Source organism: Heptranchias perlo, chromosome 9 (assembly GCF_035084215.1).
Source record: "Heptranchias perlo isolate sHepPer1 chromosome 9, sHepPer1.hap1, whole genome shotgun sequence".
Classification (NCBI taxonomy): Eukaryota; Metazoa; Chordata; class Chondrichthyes; order Hexanchiformes; family Hexanchidae; genus Heptranchias; species Heptranchias perlo.
Genome location: NC_090333.1, coordinates 6068686 through 6092514, shown reverse-complemented (window position 1 = coordinate 6092514; position 23829 = coordinate 6068686). Strand labels below are relative to the sequence as shown.

General features: G+C 45.1%; 1 protein-coding gene across 1 annotated transcript in view; it reads right to left on the bottom strand.

Annotated features, from left to right (window-relative positions):
• Positions 1-246: 246 nt before the first annotated feature.
• The window catches only part of LOC137325607 (di-N-acetylchitobiase-like), a 40282-nt gene continuing 16699 nt past the window's right edge, over positions 247-23829 (bottom strand). The window contains exons 4-8 of the mRNA XM_067990873.1: positions 22829-23000; positions 22643-22740; positions 22161-22322; positions 18017-18198; positions 247-496 (exon numbers count right to left, since the gene is read on the bottom strand). Coding sequence (XP_067846974.1) covers positions 247-496; positions 18017-18198; positions 22161-22322; positions 22643-22740; positions 22829-23000 — 864 coding nt within the window. The remainder of the gene's footprint in view (positions 497-18016; positions 18199-22160; positions 22323-22642; positions 22741-22828; positions 23001-23829) is intronic.

The window sequence follows — 23829 nt, the reverse complement described above, 5'->3', positions numbered from 1 at the left end:
AATAGAGTCATTCCTTTTCTCCAAATGTATTTATTTGAGAAAATAGCGCAATATATATATGTGAGAATACTGAGAAAATCCGACTTCTGAGAAAGAGGAAAGGATATCACACCACGGTTTCCCGAATTTCCCTCTGTCGACGAGGGTTGGGCAGGTTGCTGAGGCCTAAGCAAGGTACATTCTTGGGGTCTGGGCAGAGGGAGAGTTGCCCACTACCGGGGCCCTGACCCTCCAAAAGAGGCTTCATCAGGTCTTCAGCTGCTGCCCAGGGATAACCACCACCCCTCTCCTGGTGACCTCTGTGGTCAGCAGTGCTAGGTGGGTTGCATTACCAGTGGCAGTGCGGCCAAGCATCTGCTGGAGGCCTTCCCTGATGTGATGGGAGGTGGAGAGGGTGGGAATATCCAGGTCGCTGGGAATGCTGCAGTCGGCATCATCGCAAGATATTCCTTGATTCATTATTGTGCAACTCACTGCAGGCAGACTTTGAAAGTTGCTGCAACAAAATATAGTTCAGAATTTGTTAATATGTGACAGTGGAATACCCTAATATAGAATCATAGAAATTTACGGTACAGAAGGAGGCCATTCGGCCCATCATGTCTGTGCCGACCAATAAAGAGCCATCTCGCCTGATCCCACTTTCCAGTTCCTGGTCCATAGCCCTGTAGGTTGTGGCATTTCAAGTGCATATCCAAGTACCCTTTAAATGCAATGAGGGTTTCTGCCTCTACCACCCTTTCAGGCAGTGAGTTCCAGACCCTCACCACCCTCTGGATGAAAACATTTTTCTTCAACTCCCCTCTACCAATTACTTTCAATCTATGCCACCTGGTCATTGATCCCTCTGCTGAGGGAACGAGGTCCTTCCTATCCACTCTCGCTCGGCCCCTCATGATTTTATACACCTCATTTAAATCTTCCCTCAGCCTCCTCTGTTCCAAAGAAAACAACCCCAGCCGAACTAATTTTTCCTCTTAGCTAAAATTCTCCTGTCCTGGCAACATCCTCATAAATCTCCTCTGTACCCTCTCTAGTGCAATTACATCTTTCCTGTAATGTGATGACCAGAAATGTATGCAATACTCCAGCTGTGGCCTAACTAGTGTTTTATACAGTTCAAGCATAACCACCTTGCTCTTAAATTCTATGCCTCGGCCAATAAAGGAAAGTATCCCATTTGCCTTCTTAGCGAGAACCAGGCTGAATATAGAAAGTTCAGAGGGAAAGTGAGAAAGGAAATAAGAGGGGCAAAGAGAGAATATGAGAATAGATGGGCGGCCAACATAAATGGGAATGCAAAAGTCTTCTATAGGCATGTGAACAGTAAAGGGGTAGTAAGAGGAGGGGTGGGGCCATTAAGGACCATGAAGGAGAACCACTCATGGAGGTAGAGGGCATGGCTGAGGTACTAAATGAATACTGTGCATCTGCCTTTACCGAGGAAGAAGATGCTGCCAGGGTCTCAGTAATGGAAGACATAGTTGAGATACCAGATGGATTAAAAATTGTTGAAGAAGAGGTACCAGAGAGGCTCGTTATACTTAAAGTAAATAAGTCACCCGGTCTGGATGGGATGCACCCTACGTTGCTGAGGGAAGGAAGGGTGGAAATTGCGGAGGTACTGGCCATAATCTTATGTCACAACCTACCATGCGGTACCTTGTCAAATGCTTTGCTGAAGTCCATGTAGACCACGTCTACTGCACAGCCCTCATCTATCTTCTTGGTTACCCCTTCAAAAAACTCAATCAAATTCGTGAGACATGATTTTCCTCTCACAAAACCATGCTGACTGTTCCTAATTGGTCCCTGCCTCTCCAAATGCCTGTAGATTCTGTCCCTCAGAATACCCTCTAACAACTTACCCACTACAGATGTCAGGCTCACTGGTCTGTAGTTCCCAGGCTTTTCCCTGCCGCCCTTCTTAAACAAAGGCACAACATTTGCTACCCTCCAATCTTCAGGCACCTCACCTGGAGCGGTGGATGATTCAAATATCTCTGCTAGGGGACCCGCAATTTCCTCCCTAACCTCCCATAACGTCCTGGGATACATTTCATCAGGTCCCGGAGATTTATCTACCTTGATGCGCGTTAAGACTTCCAGCACCTCCCTCTCTGTAATATGTACACTCCTCAAGACATCACTATTTATTTCCCCAAGTTCCCTAACATCCATGCCTTTCTCAACCGTAAATACCGATGTGAAATATTCATTCAGGATCTCACCCATCTCTTGTGGTTCCGCACATAGATGACCTTGTTGATCCTTAAGAGGCCCTACTCTCTCCCCAGTTACCCTTGTAAAAGGGGTGCATGAACAGAGAGATCTGGGGGTGTATACACACAAATCTTTGAAGGTGGCAGGGCAGGTTGAGAAAGTGGTTAAAAACCATATGGAATCCTGGGCTTTATAAATAGAGGCATGGAGTACAAAAGCAAGGAAGTCATGATGAACCTTTATAAAACCCTGGTTCGGCCACAGCTGGAGTATTGTGTCCAGTTCTGGGCACCGCACTTTTGGAAAGATGTGAAAGCCTTCGAGAGGGAGCAGAAGAGATTTACTGGAATGATTCCAGGGATGAGGGACTTTAGTTACGTGGATAGACTGGAGAAGCTGGGGTTGTTCTCTTTGGAACAAAGAAGGTTGAGAGGAGATTTGATAGAGGTATTCAAAATCATGAAGGGTCTCGACAGAGTAGATAGGGTTGGCAGAAGGGTCAAGAACCAGAGGACATATATTTAAGGTGATTGGAAAAGAACCAAAGGTGACATGAGGAAAAGCTTTTTCACACAGCGAGTGGTTAGGATCGGGAATGCACTGCCCGAGGGGGTGGTGGAGGCAGATTCAATTATGGTCTTCGAAAGGGAATTGGAAAAGTACTTGAAAGGAAAATGTTTGCAGGGCTACGGGGATAAGGCGTGGGAGAGGGACGAACTGGATTGTTCTGATGCAGAGCCGGCACGGACTCAATGGGCTGAATGGCATCTTCCATGCTATAATCTTTCTATGATGCTGTGATTCTCTGATTCTAACCACCTTATCTACCTGACCTACCTTCAGGGATCTGTAGACATACACTCCAAGGCCCCTCTGTTCCTCTACACTTCTCAGTATCCTCCCATTTATTGTGTATTCCCTTGCCTTGTTTGCCCTCCACAAATGCATTACCTCACACTTCTCCGGATTGAATGCCATTTGACACTTTTTTGTCCACCTGACTGGTCCATTGATATCTTCCTGCAGTCTACAGCTTTCTTCCTCACCATCAACCACACGGCCAACGTTTGTGTCATCTGCAAACTTCTCAATCATACCCCCTACATTTCAGTCAAAATCATTGATATATACCAGAAAAAGCAATGGTCCTAGTGCTGAGTCCTACGGAACCCCACTGGAAACAGCCTTCCAGTCATAAAAACACCCGTCGACCATTACCCTTTGCTTCGATGCACTGCAGCAACTCACCAAGGCTTCTTCGACAGCACCTCCCAAACCCGCGATCTCAACTGCCGAGAAGGACAAGGGCAGCAGGCACATGGGAACAACACCACCTGCACGTTCCCTTCCAAGTCACACACCATCTCGGCTTGGAAATATATCGCCGTTCCATCATCGTCGCTGGGTCAAAATCCTGGAACTCCCGACCTAACACCACTGTGGGAGAAACTTCACCCCTCGGACTGCAGCGGTTAAAGAAGGTGGCTCACCACCACCTTCTCAAGGGCAATTAGGGATGGGCAATAAATGCTGGCTTTGCCAGCGATGCCCACATCCCATGAACGAATAATAAAAAAGCCAATTCTGGATCCAACTTGCCACTGTCCCTTGGATCCCATGGGCTTTTACTTTTCTGACCAGTTTGCCATGTGAGATCTTGTCAAAAGCCTTGATAAAATCCATGTAGACGATATCAAACATGCTACCCTCATAGACCCTCCTTGTTACCTCCTCAAAAAATTCGATCAAGTTGGTCTGACACGAACTTCCCTGAACAAATCCATGCTGACTGTCCTCGATTAATCCGTGCCTTTCTAAATGAGGTTAGGCTGACTGGCCTGTAATTACTCGGTCTATCCCTTTCTCCCGTTTTAAACAATGTTACAACGTTAGCAGTCCTCCAATCCTCCAGCACCAGGCCTGGAACCAGACAGGATTGGAAAATGATGGTCAGAGTCTCCGCTATTTCCTCCCTTGCTTCACGTAACAGCCTGGGATACATTTCATGCTGGCCTTGTGATTTATCTACTTTCAAGGATGCTAAACCCCTTAATATTTCCTCTCTCACTATGCTTATCCTGTCCAATATTTCACACTCCTCCTCAACTACAATGTCTGCATCGTCCCCCTCTTTTGTGAAGACAGACGCAAAGCATTCAGGAAGAGCCATGGCAGATGTCTTTGAGCCTCTCTCCTTGCATTTCTTTCAAGTCAATGCCAAAGTAAACAACTGTCCACTTTGACTGTGGAAAGTTTTCTGAACAAACATTTTTTTAAAAGCACAGCATAATAGACAGTCATCACCTGCTGACACATCACTGCAATCTGTGAGTCTGAGTTTTTTCCTCCATACATCACTCAATGTACAGATCTGTCCAGATACTTTTGAGGTTACAATCATAACAATGGTATTGAAATGCAGAGGGGAAAATCATCACTTTTAAAAATATCTCCATTTTCTATCGTGGTTCTGTCATTAATCCCATATTTTTCTATTTACAGATTTCACCGTGCCTGACGTTACGATCTTCAATAAGAATTCTGTGGACCTCAGTCGCTCAGTAGATTCCCAGAGTGATTGTTTGTGCAGGTGTACTGAAGCAGAAAGACACACGGCTACCTTGTCTTGAAGGAGAATGCAGAGTGTACACATTAACTTGATATTCATTTGTGAATTTAGAATAATGTGAAAATTCTGAACTACAGTGTTCATAACAAGATGGACTAACTGTCCAGGAAATTCAACATTCTGAAATGTTCTTTCAAATCGGCCAACAAGTTTTTATTTCTTAGCAACAAATTGTTTGTGAATCATTTATGTCGATAGGAATAAACAATTACTGAAAGTATTCTGTCAGCAACTGAATATGACCCCGGATCTTTTTCTAGTTTCTCCCTTGTCTTCCCTCAAGTCCTTTCTGAGCCCATCTTGTCAACGAGACCTACCTCCTGCTCCATTTACCCCTAAACTGCTGACCACCCAATTTTCCTTCATGGCCCCCATGCTAGCTGACATTGGAAATGGTTCCCTCTCCTCAGGTTACTGCCCCCACCCCGCTCCCTATCAAAACCAACATCATCACTCCTCCTTCTCAAAAACTCACCCTCGACCCCTCCGTCCTTGCAAACTACCACCCCATCTCCAACCCCTGTTTGATCTCCAAACTCCTTGAGCGTGTTGTTGCCTCTCAAATCTCAATTCACCTTTCACGCAACTCCATGGTTTAATCCCTTCAATCAGGTTTCCACTCCTGCCACAGCACAGAATCTGCTCTAATCAAAGTCACAAATAACACATAAATGCCGTGGCTACAAGAGCAGGTCAGATGGTGGGTAATTCAATTGAGGGATCTGTGTATTCTACTTTTTAAACTCTAGAAATGACCAGATGGTCCAAAATAGGCTTTTTCTCTCCTGTACATTCCTGTGTTCCTACAAGTAGAATCCCACAAAGGTTGAATCCCTGTGTCCTGCCTCTGTACCATAATTGGTGAGCTTCTTACAGTCTGTTGTGTCAGTGTGAGTAGAGCACTGTTCTTTATTGGTGGTTGTCATGGAACTTTCTGGGAGTCCTGCAGGGAAAGGAGAGGGTGGATCCGATCGGGTAGTCCCTGACCAGATGGTCGATACCATTTGGCAGAACCCCTTGTCACCAGAACTGACCAACATGCACCAAGATGTAGCCTGGATGGTGGTGAGAAGGGGCCTCCGAGTGCGGTCCTTCCAACACGCACGAAATCTCAGTGCCACCGCGAGCTGCCCTCGAGGATGCAGCGAGGACAAGACCGTCGTCAACCTCCTGATGGACTGCCCCTTCGCGCAGAAGGTATGGAGAGAGATGCGTTGGTATCTGTCCCGATTCATCCCCAACAGCTGGGTAATACAGGACGCTGTGCTCTATGGCCTGTTCCCAGGGACACACACCGAGACAGATATCAACTGCTGCTGGAAAACTATCAACTCGGTGAAGGAGGCCCTTTGGTTGGCCCGAAATCTGTTGCTCTTCCAGCTGAAGGAGCTGTCCACGACCGTGTGTTTCTGACAGGCACATTCCAAGGTCCAGGAGTAGATGCTGCGGGATGCACTGAAGCAAGTGCAGCCCAAGCAAAGGCTCTATGGGGAAAGGCCACCGAGTAAGGCCATCCCACTTTGTATTGTACAAAATGTATTCGATGCTATGTACTGTGTTTTGAATTGTAATAATGAGATCATAGTGTGTACGATCTGCATTGTATTGGTTCGAACTATATTGATTGAAATTGTGTCTTTTTACGTTGAACTGTGTGTATCTTTAAATATGATGAAATAAAGTGTATTTTGAAATAGAAAAAAAATTATCAAGTTTCTTACAGTCTGTTGTGTCAGTGTGAGTAGAGCACTGTTCTTTATTGGTTTGATGGTTGATGAGGTCACTAAGGGAGTGAAGCTCTTCTCTGCTGCCGTCATTGGAGTTTTTCACAAACATTTCATTCATTATGCTCGATACAAAATTTCCCCATAAACGATGGATTCAGTATCTGTTGCCATTTTGTAACAATGTGAACCACTTTCAGTTGCATATCAACAAGGTTTTACATAGAATTACACACATAGAATGGACAGCACCAAAACAGGCCATTCGGCCCAAATGATTGATGCCTCCTCCCACCCCTCTTCATCTAACCCTATCAGTATATCCTTCTAGCGCTTTCCCCCATGCGTTTATCCAGCTTCCCATTAAATGCATCGATGCTATTTGAACATAAGAACATAAGAAATAGGAGCAGGACTAGGCCATGCAGCCCCTCGATCCTGCTCCGCCATTCAATAAGATCATGGCTGATCTTCGACCTCAACTCCACTTTCCGGCCCGATCCCCATATCCCTTGATTCCCCTCGATTCAAAAATCTATCCATCTCAGCCTTGAATGTACTCAACGACTGAGCATCCACAGTCCTCTGGGGTAGAGAATTCCAAAGATTCACAACCCTCGGAGCGAAGAAATTGCTCCTCATCTCAGTCCTTAATGGCTGACCCCTTATCCCGATATTGTGCCCTCGAGCTCTTGACTCTTCAGCCAGGGGAAGCAGCCTCTTAGCATCTACCTTGTCAAGCCCTCTCTGTATCTTATATGTTTCAATGAGATCATCTCTCATTCCTCTAAACTCCAGAGAGTATAGGCCCATTGTACTCAATCTCTCATCATAGGACAACCCTCTCATCCCAGGAATCAATGGAGTGAACCTTCGCTGCACCGTCCCCAGGGGTCAAGTATATCCTTCCTTAGGTAAGGAGTCCAAAACTGCACACAGTATTCCAGGTGTGGTCTCCATAAGCCCCTGTACAATTTGTAGGGGGTGGTGGTGTGTGTCAGCTTCGCCTCTGACTTCTGAGCCGTTCGAATCGCTCCCACTCCCTGCGTTCTCAACCTTGGACTTAGTTGTGACAAAGTGCAGCAGACAACTGGTTTTGGTGCAAGAAACTTTGACCTTTATTCAAGAGAGAAAATACAACACAACAATCTTAACACTCTAATAAAATGGGGAACACTTCGGTACACACGAGGGAAATTATAGTAGAATGATACCTCACCCCTCCAAATCCCACTATACTAGCTAAGTTGGACTCTAAAGGGCCAGAGTTAATGGTTAGTGGCAATATTCGGTTGGTTGTTTCGTAAGGCCCTTGTTGCCGCGAGGTGTCTGATGGTCACTGGGGCTGTTGCTCTGGTTTCTTGTGTGTCAGCCTGCTTCTGGAGCTACTGACCTTCCCTGTCGAACTGCTTTCCTGTTGCCCCCTCGCCTTGTTGTTTGCTGAAGCTGCTCTTCCTTCCAGAGACAGCCAGAACAAGACAAGCAGCACACAAGCGCCAGCAAGAACCAGAGAGAGAGAGAGAGGTTTCGATTTTCCACTTCTATATCCCTCTCTTACAACGGCCTTCGTCACTTTGAAAAAAACACTTCATGCCTGTTTAAACAGTTCTGACAAAGTCCTTAAGAATCTTTGATGGCTTTTTGATGCTCCCTCATCATGTTGCAATTGCTTCTCCCAATTGGTCATTGTTAATTCCTATTTTTCGAGCTTGTCACTCAAGGCTTCCTTTTGTATCCAACGTCCTAGGTGTTGATCGGTTTTGCTTTAAAACAAAGATGTGGCCCCACCATGTCTGGAGCAGTAGCCTCTTTCAATGGCAGTGAGTGTTGACCACCTGCTGTAGGTTTTGCATTAAAACAGAGACATGTCTGAAGCAGTCATTCTCCCACATTCCACAGTGTGTGTTGTGGATTCGTCTGGTGACCTCTCACCTATCCTTCCATCTTAGGATTTTAGTCAATGGTCAAAGTTTTCCATACTCAGGGAAAAGGTAAATTCCAAAGTCCTTTTCTTTAGGGTTTTTCTCTGAGTTTTGGGAGATCTGTGAATTTTGAGAATCTTACAATTGTAGCAAGACTTCCTTACTCTTGGACTCCATCCCCCTTGCAAGAAAGGCCAACATACCAATTGCTTTCTGTACCTGCATGTTAACTTCCTGTGTTTTGTGTACCAGGACACCTAATTCCCTCTGAACACCAACATTTTGTCCTGGATGGTGTGGAGTTCTTGAGTGTTGTTGGCGCTGCACTCATCCAGGCAAGTGGAGAGTATTCCATCAGACTCCTGACTCGTGCCTGGTCGATGGTGGAAAGGCTTTGGGGAGTCAGGAGGTGAGTCACTTGCCACAGAATACCCAGCCTCTGACTTGCTCTTGAAGCCACAGAAATTATGTTGCTGGTCCAGTTAAGTTTCTGGTCAATGCTGACCCCCAGGATGCTGATGGTGGTGGATTTCGCGATGGTAATGCAGTTGAATGCCAAGGGGAGGTGGTTAGACTCTCTCTTGTTGGAGATGGTCATTGCCTGGCACTTATCTGGCACAAATATTACTTGCCACTTATGATCCCAAACCTGGATGTTGTCCAGGACTGCTTCATTATCTGAAGGGTTGCGAATGGAACTGAACACTGTGCAATCAACAGTGAACATCCCCATTTCTGACCTTATGATGGAGGGTAGGTCATTGATGAAGCAGCTGAAGATGGCTGGGCCATGGACACTGCCCTGAGGAACTCCTGCAGCAATGTCTTGGGGCTGAGATGATTGGCCTCCAACAACCACTATCACCTTCCTTTGTGCTCGGTATGACTCCAGCCACTGGATAGTTTTCCCCCTGATTCCCATTGACTTCAAATTTACTCGGGATCCTTGGTGCCACACGCGGTCAAATGCTGCCTTGATGTCAAGGGCTGTCACTCTCACCTCACCTCTGGAATTCAGCTCTTTTGTCCATGTTTGGACCAAGGCTGTGATGAGGTCTGGAGCTGAGTAGTCCTGGCGGGAACCAAACTGAGCATCGGTGAGCAAGTTTTGGTGAGTAATGTCGTTCGAGAGCATTGTCGACGACACCTTCAATCACTTTGCTAATGATTGAGAGCAGACTGATGGGGCAGTAATTGGCCGGATTGGATTTGTCCTGCTTTTTATGGACAGGACAGACCTGAGCAATTTTCCACATTGTTGGTTAGTTGCCAGTGTTGTAGCTGTACTGGAACAGTTTGGCTGGATGCGTCGTTAGTCCTGGAGCACGAGTCTTCAGCACTACAGTCAGAATGTTGTCGGGGTCCATAAACTTTGATGTATCCAATGCACTCAGCTGTTTCTTGATATCACGTTGAGTGAATCGAAATAGCTGAAGACTGTCTTCTGTGATGGTGGGGATATCAGGAGGAGGCCGAGATGGATCATCTACTCGGCACTTCTGGCTGAAGATTGTTGCAAACGCTTCATGCCTTGTCTTTTGCACTCACGTGCTGGTCTCTGCCATTATTGAGGATGGGGATGTTTACAGAGCCTCCTCCTCCCGTTAGTTGTTTAATTGTCCACCACCATTCACGACTGGATGTGGCAAGACTGCAGAGCTTTGATCTGATCCGTTGGTTGTTGTGGAATCACTTCGCTCTGTGTATAGCATGTTGCTTCTGCTGTTTAGCATGCATGTAGTCCTGTGTTGTAGCTTCACCCGGTTGGCACCTCATTATTAGGTACGCCTGGTGCTGCTCCTGACAAGCTCTTCTGCACTCCTCAATGAACCAGGGTTGATCCCCTGGCTTGTTGGTAATGGTAGAGAGTGGAATATGCCGGGCTCTGAGGTTACAGATTGTGCTGGAATACAATTCTGCTGATATGTGCAGAGCAAGGTCCCACAAACAGCAACTTGCATGAATGAACAGTTAATGTGTTTCTGCTGATGTTGGTTGAGAGAAAAGTGTTGGCCAGGACACCAAGAGAACTCCCTGCTCTTCAATATTGCCAGCGGTCTATTAGATCCACTTTAACATCTCATCCAAAAGTCAACCCCTCCAACAATGCAGCACTCTCTCATTACTGCACAAAAGTGTCAGCTTGGATGATGCATGTTTGATAGTCTCAGTCCAACTCAAAGGGCCCAAATCACAAAACTGTGATGAACTAAACTGCAGCACTAAATAGGCAGTCTCATTTGAGAACACAGGATGGTTGGTGTGGGAAACGGAAAAATGTCACACTGGTGCAGTATGGGCTGTTTCTCTTTCTCAGGAACTATATTCTGATCTAGTCTTGCTGGTCTCATGGTAGAAATGCTTGATTTGACACCAGGTACCTTAAATGGAAAAGTTTTTAAACTGTAACTCTAAAGTTGCATGTAATAAGAGTTTATTTAGTTTAAGTTGTCCTTTGAAGTGTATTGAGCACCAACACTTGGAATGGAGTATTGGGATGTGAGCTCCTTTTCCTCATGTTGTTCAGTTCCTCTCACCTGCACTATTGTGGAGATGGAAGTTCTGAGAGGTTGTTCCTCTTTAGCATATGCTGCAAGGAAATAATTGCTTGGAGGTAGTTCAGAGAAGGTTCACTCGACTGATTCCTCAGATGAGGGGGTTATCTTTTGAGGAAAGGTTGGATAAGTTGGGCCTGTATACACTGGAGTTTAGAAGAACGAGAGGTTATCTTATTGAAACATACAAGGTCCTGAGGGGACTAGAAGGGGTAGATGATGAGAGGAGGTTTCCCTTTGTGGGAGATACTGGAACTAGGGGCCACCAGTTTAAAAATAATGTGTCTCCCATTTAAGACGGAGGTGAGGAGGAATTTTTTCTCTCAGAGGGTCGTGAGTCTGTGGAACTCCCTTGCCAGAGAGCGGTGGAGGCAGGGTCATTGAATATTTCTAAGGCTGAGGAAGATAGATTCCTGATTAACAAGGGAGTCAAAGGTTATAGTCGGTAGACAGGTAAGTAGGGTTGAGGTCACAATCAGATCAATCATGACCTTACCAAATAGCAGAGCAGGCTCGAGGGGCTGAATGGCCTACTCCAGCTCTCGTATCTTCATATGTTCGTAATTTTCCGCTTGTGGCCGAGTGCCAAACTGGAGGTAATCCAAAACTATAAGATAGTCACAAATAAATCCAATCGGGAATTCAGGAAAAACTTCTTTAGTCAGTGAGTGGTAAGAATGTGGAACATTTTACCACAATGTGTACGGTAGCAGAGTGGTTATGTTACTGGACTAGTAATCCGGAGGCCTGGATTAAAATCCAGAATCATTAGTTCAAATCCCGCCACGGCAGCTGGTGAATTTAAATTCAATTAATTAAATTTAATTAATTAAATAAAAATCTGGAATTAAAATACGAGTATCAGTGATAATGGCCATGAAACTACCGGATTGTCGTAAAAACCCATCTGGTTCACTAATGTCCTTTCGGGAAGGAAACCTGCCGTCCTTACCCGGTCTGGCCGACATGTGACTCCAGACCCACAGCAATGTGGTTGATTCTTAATTGCCCTCTGAAATGGCCCAGCAAGCCACTCAGTTGTAAAATCTCGCTACGAAAAGTCATGACAAGAATAAAACCGGACGGACCACTCGGCACCGGACACGACAACGGCAAAAAAACACCAAGCCCAGTCGACCCTGCAAGGTCCTCCTGACTAACATCTGGGGATTTGTGCCAAAATTGGGAGAGCTGTCCCACAGACCAGTCAAGCAACAGCCTGACACAGCCAAACTTACAGAATCATACCTTTCAGCCAACGTCCCAGACTCTTCCATCACCATCCCTGGGGATGTCCTGTCCCACCAGCAGGACAGACCCACCAGAGGTGGCGGTACAGTGACACACAGTCAGGAGGGAGTGGCCCTGGGAGTCCTCAACATTGACTCTGGACCTCATGAAATCTGCTGGCAGCAGAATTGTATTCCAGCACAATCTGTAACCTCATGGCCCGGCATATTCCTCACTCTACCATTACCAACAAGCCAGGGGATCAACCCTGGTTCAATGAGGAGTGTAGAAGAGCATGCCAGGAGCAGCACCAGGCGTACCAAAAAATGAGGTGCCAACCTGGTGAAGCAACCACTCAAGACTACATGCATGCTGAACAGCGGAAGCGACATGCTGCAGACAGAGCGAAGCGATTCCACAACCAACGGATCAGATCAAAGCTCTGCAGTCCTGCCACATCCAGTCGTGAATGGTGGTGGACAATTAAACAACTAACGGGTGGAGGAGGCTCTGCAAACATCCCCTTCCTCAATGATGGTCGAGTCCAGCACATGAGTGCAAAAGACAAGGCTGAAGCGTTTGCAACCATCTTCAGCCAGAAGTGCCGAGTGGATGATCCATCTAGGCCTCCTCCCGATATCCCCACCATCACAGAAGCCAGTCTTCGGCCAATTCGATTCACTGCACGTGATATCAAGAAACGGCTGAGTGCACTGGATCCAGCAAAGGCTATGGGCCCCGACAACATCCCAGCTGTAGTGCTGAAGACTTGTGCTCCAGAACTAGCTGCGCCTCTAGCCAAGCTGTTCCAGTACAGCTACAAAACTGGCATCCACCCGACAATGTGGAAAATTGCCCAGGTATGTCCTGTCCACAAAAAGCAGGACAAATCCAATCCGGCCAATTCCCGCCCCATCAGCCTACTCTCAATCATCAGCAAAGTGATGGAAGGTTTCGTCGACAGTGCCATCAAGCGGCACTTACTCACCAATAACCTGCTCACCGATGCTCAGTTTGTGTTCCGCCAGGACCACTCGGCTCCAGACCTCATTGCAGCCTTGGTCCAAACATGGACAAAAGAGCTGAATTCCAGAGGTGAGGTGAGAGTGACTGCCCTTGACATCAAGGCAGCATTTGACCGAGTGTGGCACCAAGGAGCCCAAGGAAAATTGAAGTCAATGGGAATCAGGGGGAAAACTCTCCATTTGCTGGAGTCATACCTAGCAGTCATACCCAGCACAAAGGAAGATAGTAGTGGTTGTTGGAGGCCAATCATCTCAGCCCCAGGCCATTGCTGCAGGAGTTCCTCAAGGCAGTTTCCTAGGCCCAACCATCTTCAGCTGCTTCATCAATGACCTTCCCTCCATCATAAGGTCAGCAATGGGGATGTTCGCTGATGATTGCACAGTCTTCACTTCCATTCGCAACCCCTCAAATAATGAAGCAGTCCGACCCTGCATGCAGCAAGACCTGGACAACATCCAGGCTTGGGCTCATAAGTGGCAAGTAACATTCGTGCCAGATAAGTGCCAGGCAATGACCATCTCCAACAAGAGAGAGTCTAACCACCTCCCCTTGACATTCAACGGCATTACCATCACCGAATCCCCCACCATCAACATCCTGGGGGTCACCATTGACCAGAAACTTAACTGGGCCAGCCATATAAATACTGTGGCTACGAGAGCAGGTCAGAGGCTGGGTATTCTGCGGTGAGTGACTCACCTCCTGACTCCCCAAAGCCTTTCCACCATCTACAAGGCATAAGTCAGGAGTGTGATGGAATACTCTCCACTTGCTTGGATGAGTGCAGCTCCAACAACACTCAAGAAGCTCGACACCATCCAAGATAAAACAGCCCGCTTGATTGGCACACCATCCACCACCCTAAACATTCACTCTCTTCACCACCGGCGCACAGTGGCTGCAGTGTGTACCATCCACAGGATGCACTGCAGCAACTCGGCAAGGCTTCTTCGACAGCACCCCCCAAACCCGCGACCTCTACCACCTAGAAGGACAAGAGCAGCAGGCACATGGGAACAACACCACCTGCACGTTCCCCTCCAAGTCACACACCATCCCGACTTGGAAATATATCGCCGTTCCTTCATCGTCGCTGGGTCAAAATCCTGGAACTCCCTTCTTAACAGCACTGTGGGAGAACCGTCACCACACGGACTGCAGCGGTTCAAGAAGGCGGCTCACCACCACCTTCTCAAGGGCAATTAGGAATGGGCAATAAATGCCGGCATCGCCAGCGATGCCTGCATCCCATGAACGAATAAAAAAAAAACTGTGTTTTCTAATAATGGGATCATAGTGTGTACGATCTGCACTGTATTGGTTCGAACTGCAATGCTTGAAATTGTGTCTTTTTACATTGAACTGTGTGTATCTTTAAATTTGATAAAATAAAGTCTATTTTCAAATATCAAAAAAAATTGTCAAGTTCCTGACAGTCTGTTGTGTCAGTGTGAGTTGAGCACTGTTCTTTATTGGTTTGATGGTTGATGAGGTCACTAAGGGAGTGAAGGGGAGGGGGGACGAGAGGAACTTACTCACATGGCTCAAGGTCTTGAGCGGCCAATAATTCGAGCTCTTATCTGCTGCCGTCAATGAAGTTTTTCACAAACATTTCATTCATTATTCTCGATACAAAATATACCCGTAAACTATGGATTCAGTATCTGATGCCATTTTGCTAAAATGTGAACCACTTTCAGATGAATATCAACAAGGTATTACATAGAATTACATACATAGAATGTACAGCACCGAAACAGGCCATTCGGCCCATCTGGTCCATGCCCCTGTTTATGCTCCACAGGTGCCTTCTCCCACCCCTCCTCATCTAACCCTAACATCATTTCCTTCTATTCCTTTCTCCCTCATGTGTTTATCCAGCTTCCCCTTAAATGCATCTATGGTATTCACCTCAACTACTCCTTGTGATAGCAAGATCCACAGTAGTAGTCGCATAACTCAGATGTCAGGCCAGCAATCTGACTCCCAACGGTACTTAAAGCAAGTAAAGTGAGACCCCCACCGGTCCCCTCTCCCTCAGTCCAGGGGTCCGTCCTGCACCAGCTTAAGTTCGTACCGGCTGCTCTACAATTTCAGCCTGATGCAAAACAGCTTTTTAAAACTCCGGAGAACTTTTCAAACTTTCTGTGGAATTTTTTTAATGTTAGGAAGAAGCAGGAGCTCCCATTCACTCCCTCCCTATCATTACACATTAGCTGGCAGAAAGTGGAGCTCTGCACCAGCATCCATCCAGACATGCACAGGACTCCTTTACGGCTGAACTCAATATAACTTTGGGGTGCCGACTCTGTACCGCACTGGGCACAGACTGGTAGCTGCAGCATATCTGCAGCCTTCGTAATGAGATGCAAAGTAAAAGGGATTAGCACTGGTATCAGGGAGTTCAAAGAGTGATCAACAGAGGCAATGGATTCCCAGATCCAGTAGCTGGGACAAAATCCTTGGATTCATTTGAGTAGCAACTGGATGCAATAATGGGGTCGGGATTTGAGGGTTTTCTGGATGGCCCGAGTGGCCTCTTCATCTGCAATTCTCTTTTGTGTACATTAAATTTGATAACATTGTACGAATGCTTCATATTTGTAGCGAATTCTTCTGACCATCAGTCAACTGTGATATTCACCCACTTATTTTAAAAGGGGTTAGTGCCTGTGTTAAAATAGAGCTAAATGCCTTCAAGAAAGAACTTGCATTTCTATAGCACCTTTCATGCCCTTGGCACTTTGCAGCCAATGAATAACTTTTTGAAGTGGAGTCACTGTTGTTATGCAGGCAAAATGCAGCCACCAATTTTGCGCACAGCCGAGGTCCAACAAACAGCAAGTGAGATAAATAACCAGTTCTCAATGTGTCCTGGTCAACGTCGATCCCTCAACCAACAACTAAACATGATCCAGATGATCTGGTCATTTATTTCATTGCTGTTTGCGGGAGCTTGCTGTGCACAAATTGGCTTCTGCGTTTCCCATCTTTACAACAGCGACTGCACTACAAAAGTGATTCATTGTCTATGAATAACAACAACAACTTGCATTTATATAGTGCCTTTAATGTAGTAAAAAGTCCCAAAGTACTCACAGGAGCGATTATCAAACAAAATTTGACACTGAGCCACATAAGGAGATATTAGGACAGGTGACGAATAGCTTGGTCAAAGAGGTAGGTTTTAAGGAGCACCTTAAAGGAGGTGAGAGAGTTGGAGAGGCAGACAGGTCTAGGGAGGGAATTCCAGAGCTTAGAGCCTCGTAACTTAACCCTTGAAGTCCGCGTGTCATTCTAGTAAACCTACGCTGCACTCGCTCCAAGGCCAATATGTCCTTCCAAAGGTGCGGAGCCCAGAACTGCTCACAGTACTCCAGGTGCGGTCTAACCAGAGTTTTGTATAGCTGCAGCATAATTTCTGCCCCCTTGTACTCCAGTCCTCTCGATAAAAAGGCCAGCATTCCATTTGCCTTATTGATTATTTTCTGCACCTGTTCATGACACTTTAATGATCGATGTACCTGAACCCCGAAGTCCCTTTGGACATCCACTGTTTTCAACTTTTTACCATTTAGAAAGTACCCTGTTCTATACTTTTTTGATCCAAAGTGGATGACCTCACATTTGTCTACATTGAATTCCATTTGCCACAGTCTTGCCCATTCACCGAATCTATCAATATCACTTTGTAATTTTATGTTTTCATCTACACTGCTAACAATGCCACCAATCTTTGTGTCATCGGCAAACTTAGATATGAGACTTTCTATGCCTTCATCTAAGTCGTTGATAAATATTGTGAATAATTGAGGCCCCAAGACAGATCACTGCGGGACTCCACTGGTCACATCCTGCCAATGTGAGTACCTTACCATTATCCCTACTCTCTGTCGCCTTTCGCTCAGCCAACTTCTGAACCAAGTCCGTACTTTTCCCTCGATTCCATGGGCTTCTATCTTCGCTAACAGTCTCTGATGTGGGACCTTATCAAATGCTTTCTGTAAGCGCATATAAATAACATCCATTGACATTCCCCTGTCCACTACTTTAGTCACCTCTTCAATAAATTCAATCAGGTTTGTCAGGCACGACCTACCTTTCACAAATCCATGCTGGCTCTCTCTGATTAACTGAAAATTCTCGAGGTGTTCAGTCACCCTATCCTTAATTATAGACTCCAGCATTTTCCCCACAACAGATGTTAGGCTAACTGGTCTATAATTCCCTGGTTTCCCTCTCTCTCCTTTCTTAAAAATGAGAACCCAAGACAAAAAAATCATAAAAATGAACATTCAGGAATTAAAATGTGCATAAAACAGACAGCACACATGTGCATGTCAGAACTGCATAATTACCCAACGGGAAAGCTGAATTGTTCCCTGAATATTAAGTATTTAGTGGCAAGAAGTTTTAGCCTGCACTATCATTAAGCATTATGATAGTCAATACAGGTTTGGCGCACTTTGTTAGCAACTTAAGATGCCTGAAGCGACCAGATCTTGTGGTACAAATCACATTAGTACATTTGTTTCTCATTGAATTGGAAATCGTTAGCTAGATAAAATTTTAAATCTGTTCCCTCGATCTGCGTTATCTTTAATTTCTAATGTTGGAAGCTAGCTCACTTTTTGCTGAGTTTATTTGCAAAATGAAATGATTACATTATGTTAAGGTTAGATGGTTCAAGGTTGCCATTTTCCTCACAAAGGGCAAAGAGCATTCCACATGTCTTCAGTTTGCTTTACTATGAAATGATCATCACTGTAGTTCAGCATATTTCCATTCCACATGCCTATGCCACGAAGTCTCAATTTCTTCATGATCGCAGACTTAATTGAAATGCTCTGCGGATCGTCATACCAGACCAGATGATAAGTATTGTTAACCTGCCATAAGAAAACAAAAGAGAGTTACACAGATAGGAGCGAGCGGTTTAGGTCAATGCACAGTTCGAGACACAGTGCTGAAAATCTTCAGCAGCTCGATTTAAAATGCTTGCATGAAAAGACGAGCTCAGGTGGGCTGAGGAAAAGAAAGGTAAAGAGGTGGATTGTTCCAAACCTTAGTTGAAACGGATTGTGAAAAGCACTGTAACATTACATGAACAGCCACCCAACCTCAAACAGACCATCGTTCGCAGCAAATTACCTAGCTTTCAGGAGAACAGCGTCCACGACACCACACAACCCTGCCACGGTAACCTCTGCAAGACATGCCAGATCATCGACACAGATACCACCATCACACGAGAGGACACCACCCACCAGGTGCATGGTTCATACTCCTGTGACTCGGCCAACGTTGTCTACCTCATACGTTGCAGGAAAGGATGCCCCAGAGCATGGTACATTGGCGAGACCATGCAGACGCTGCGACAACGGATGAACGGACACCGCGCAACAATCGCCAAACAGGAGGGTTCCCTCCCAGTCGGGGAACACTTCAGCAGTCATGGACATTCATCCACCGACCTTCGGGTAAGCGTACTCCAAGGCGGCCTTCGAGACACACGACAACGCAAAATCGTCGAGCAGAAATTGATAGCCAAGTTCCGCACCCATGAGGACGGCCTCAACCGGGATCTTGGGTTCATGTCACGCTACACGTTACCCCACCAGCGAACAAATGTTATCTGTTTTTAATATAATGGGTCATTTGCTGGCTCTCTCTGCCTTCCGGATGTTTCTGCCTCTCTCTGTTTTTCTTCTCTGTTTTTTTTCCCTGTTTGTTTTTTTGTTGAATGTGTATTCGGGGGTTCTGCAGGTGACACCTCTCTGTCTGAACACGGTGATTGCCTTGGCAACGGGCAGTTGCAGGGGCAGTCTGTAAACACCATGTATTGTTCTATATGTATAAATGCGTAGGCTTCAAGGAGCTCCTGAACATTTACCTGAGGAAGGAGGAAGTCTCCGAAAGCTTGTGAATTTAAAATAAAATTGCTGGACTATAACTTGGTGTTGTAAAATTGTTTACAATTACATGAACTGTAAGTAATCTGTAAAGTGTCTGAGTACATTTACACATCACACCTGATTAGGAATCAAAATAGAAACTAATTTTAGAAAGAATCTGACCACTGAGCCTTCACTATGATAACAGAACATCGAATCTGAATAAATGTCAACTTTTTGAATTCTTTAAATTACTAAAATTGGAAAAATCAATGAAAATGTTGTTCTAAAAATGACAGCGTGGGATAGAGTACAAATGATTTAATAGGTTAATGTCATCATTAAAATATCGTGAGACTGTTCACTGATTGAATTAAGCGTTCATCCGTTAACATCCCACAGCTTAATTTCAAGTCAGTGATATAACGATGTTACTGCACTTCAAAGTAACTTATTGTGAGAAGCACTTTGGGACGATTCAGAGAGACAATCGATAAAGCACAATATAAATGCCATTCTTTAACTTTTACTGACACCGGCTTTTTATTTCCTACCTGTAGTGTAGAGATTTTGTTTTTAAAATTCCAACGTTTTGTCATTGTGGACGAACTTTCTGTTCAAACAACGAAGCTTTGAAAATGAGCCGAAGTTCCTCCATGGGCTTGACATTTAAATACAGGTGTCCTGACAGGAAAGCATCAAAAAGAGGATCTCCGTCTTAGATTCAAGCCAAATTGCCCAAACTGTCAGACTGTTGGATTTCATATCAAAAATTAAGCTATGTCGGAAACAATGCTTCACATTCAAGCACACATTTCTGAATATAGTGGATTAGCTTTGCTGAGGCTGCAGAATCATAGAATCATAGAATGGTTACAACACGGAAGGAGGCCATACGGCCCGTCAAGTCCGTGCCAGCTCCCTGCAAGACCAATCCAGCTAGTCCCATTCCCCCGCCCTAGCCCCTTAGCTCTGGAAAGTTTTTCCTTTCAAGTACTTATCAAATTCCCTTTCGAAAGTTTATTTTGATTCGTTCATGGGATGTAGGCATCGCTGGCAAGGCCAGCATTTATTGCCCATCCCTAATTGCCCTTGAGAAGGTGGTGATGAGCCGCCTTCTTGAACCGCTGCAGTCCGTGTGGTGAATGTTCTCCCACAGTGCTGTAGGTAGGGAGTTCCAGGATTTTGACACAGCGATGATGAAGGAACGGCGATATTATATCGAATTCACTTTTGAAAGCCACTATTGAATCTGCTCCACCACATCTTCAGGCAGTGCATTCCAGACCACGACCACTCGCTGTGTAAAAAAGTTTTTTCTCATATCACCTTTGGTTCTTTTGCCAATCACCTGAAATCTATGTCCTCATTCTTGACTCCTCCACCAATGGGAACAGTTTCTCTCTATCTACTCTGTCCAGACCCTTCATGATTTTGAACACCTCTATCAAATCTCCTCTCAACCTTCTCTGCTCGAAGGAGAATAACCCCAGCTTCTCCAGTCTATGCACGTAACTGAAGTCCCTCATCCCTCGAATCATTCAGATAAATCTCGTCTGCACCCTCTCTATGGCCTTCACAACCTTCCGAAAGTGCGGTGCCCAGAACTGGCACAATGCTCCAATTGTGGCCGAACCAGCATTTTATAAGTATTCATCATAACCTCCATGCTTTTGTAATCTATGCCTCTATTTATAAAGCCCAGCATCCTGTATGCTTTCTCAACCTGCCCTGCCACCTTTAACGATTTGTGCTCATCAACCCCCAGATCTCTCCCTTCCTGCATCCCATAGTTTATATTGCCTCACCTTGTTCTTCCGACTGAAATGTGTGACTTCACACTTTTCTGCGTTGAATTTCAGCTGCCACGTGTCCGCCCATTCCACCAGCCTGTCTATGTCCTCTTGAAGTCTATAACTAACCTCCTCACTGTTCACTACACTTCCAAGTTTTGGGCCATCTGCAAATTTTGAAATTGTGCCCCTGCAGCTCCAAGAAAATCCCAGTCCATCTTTTTTAACACTCAAATCAATTAACTCATCTGGATGCTGTGCAACATATGAACATAAGACACACATTTAAAGCGCAGACGGGATCTCAGTTTAGCGTGTCATCTGAAAGATGGCACCTCCGACAGTGCAGCACTCCCTCAGTACAGCAACTTAGAAAAATCCAATGCACAGTCCAGATGTCAATTCAGATGCAACAAGGCAAAAGATTATGGTGTTCGATTGGGGAAAAAATGATTTGGGGGAAAATAGAAAGAGATAGATGACTTGCAAGTCAGAGTTAGCATTGGCCTCCAGAGAAAACAATTTTCAAAAATAAATAGGATAAACCAAGGTCTGATTTAACTCAATGTGGAACATTCTATCATTTCAAAATAATCTTTTCAAATTACTCAAAGTAACAAAATATTGCAATCGAAAGGTGGAAAACACGATTTAAATGTTACTGCTGAAAGCTCAAGCATCACAGCCTTTGACTGCAGTGCATCAAGTATCTCAGCAAGATTTGGCCAATGTCAATTAGACATGTGACTAGGTAGAATACAGTAGGTCGAGAGTGTGTGGTATTTGCTACTGTGCAGTTTTCTTATGTACAGGGCACGCTACCGTCAATCTTTTGTGTCAAATTGATCATCAAATGGGAGACAGGGGCACACATTTCACGAACCAAACAATCGCTAATTTTCACAGGAGGGTCAATATGGGTTGTGTAAAGTGATCTATTTGAAAAGACCACAGCTCGGAATTGATTTGGTGCTTTGTATGTCAACTCCAATTTTCTTGGCTATTCTCCAACTACACACATTTTCTACTGTATAAACTGTACATTCTGAACTTTGCTGAATCCTGTACACAGAGAATATTGAATCGTGAAACACTGCAATGTTTGCATTCTGCAAAGAATGGACAATGCACAACTCTCCATTGTGTTTTGATTGATAGTCTTACCATGTAGATATAATACGGGGCTTTCTGCTCATCATCCCAATATCTGCCAGTAATTGATTTGTGCACGTGCTGTACGATCTCTTTGTATGGGACCTGACGTCCAGCTGCACCACTGCAAGGGGCACCTCGGGTAGCAATCTTTTCCAATACACACCTACCACCCTGAAAAGTACGAAAGGATGAAAAAAATAATACTTGTGAATAGAGTTACTTTGGTAATTTCAAAAATGCAGTAACAGCATGACTGATCTCGAAGTGCAAAGGCTATGAGGGACAATTAGAGAAACATAAGCTTTACAATCTCGAGAGGGATGAGTTTCAGGTGAACTGACTTCACTCTCATTTCTTGTGCAATGCAAACAAATAATTTCCTCAGAAAAGGGAATCAATGGGATAGTTTGCACAGCAACAAGGCAACGGTTTACTAAAGTTAATTCTCAATAATTAGGATATCTGAAAGCCAGATAATGACAACACCTTACCTCAAACAACTGCCTGCAAGTATAGTCATAACCATACCATGGAACTCCCAGCACAAGCTTTCTGGAATCAATACCCAGATTGATATAAGCGGAGTAACCTAAATGGGGAAAATAATAATGAGGGTCCTAGATTCACATTGATATCGGGCAGGTAGACCCTGAACCAGATGGTCTTATTGTACATACCTGATAAAGTCTGGTAATAGGGAGCATTTGGCTTTGAAAAGCAAATGTCCCACATTTGACTCTGCATATCATAGGACATCACAAATAAAAAGTCACAGGAATTTGCAATTCTCAAAAAGTCATAGCATCGGCCATCAATGCAGTCTGGAGACCAAGGCACGTTAAATGTGACCTAAGGGCCAAAGAGTAACAAGAAGAAGTTAGTTTCATCTCATACCTTATGTTGGATATCACTAGTAGTTATATGGTTTTTATATGCACTCGCACATGGTCCATGGGAGCTGTGAATTTAACAGGTTAGGAGTTCGACAGTGTTCATGACTGTATAAAAAGGAACAGGATAAAGTTGGGGCAAATAGTGAGTTAGAATTAATAGGATCCTCGGTTATCAAATATTAATCAGGTTCAATTCCCCACTGCTCACTCACCTTCTTCCTCCAATTTTCTGTCAGTTTTCTCTCCTCCTCTTCAAAAGGCATTAAGTTGTGACCAAACTGCAGTCCCAAAAGGGCCAGCCCCACTCCAATACCGAGTCAAAGTGCCCAAAGTTTGTTTGCACGAGGCCAGACATTGAGTGCTGGCAGGCTATTTGACTGTCGGGCCGAAGGTCAAGAATTAAATCACTGCAATCTGAGTTAACAAGTTCTAAGAACATAGGAACATAAGAAACAGAATCTGGAAGAACGGGATATGACGCTAGTAAGAACGGGATATGACGCTCGACTCATCGATCGACAGTTCCGACGGGCCACAGCGAAAAATCGCATAGACCTCCTCAGGAGACTAACACGGGACGCAACCAACAGAGTACCCTTTGTCGTCCAGTACTTCCCCGGAGCGGAGAAACTACGCCATGTTCTCCGCAGCCTTCAACATCTCATCAATGACGACGAACACCTCGCTATGGCCATCCCCACACCTCCACTACTCTCCTTTAAACAGCCACCCAACCTCAAACAGACCATCGTTCGCAGCAAATTACCTAGCTTTCAAGAGAACAG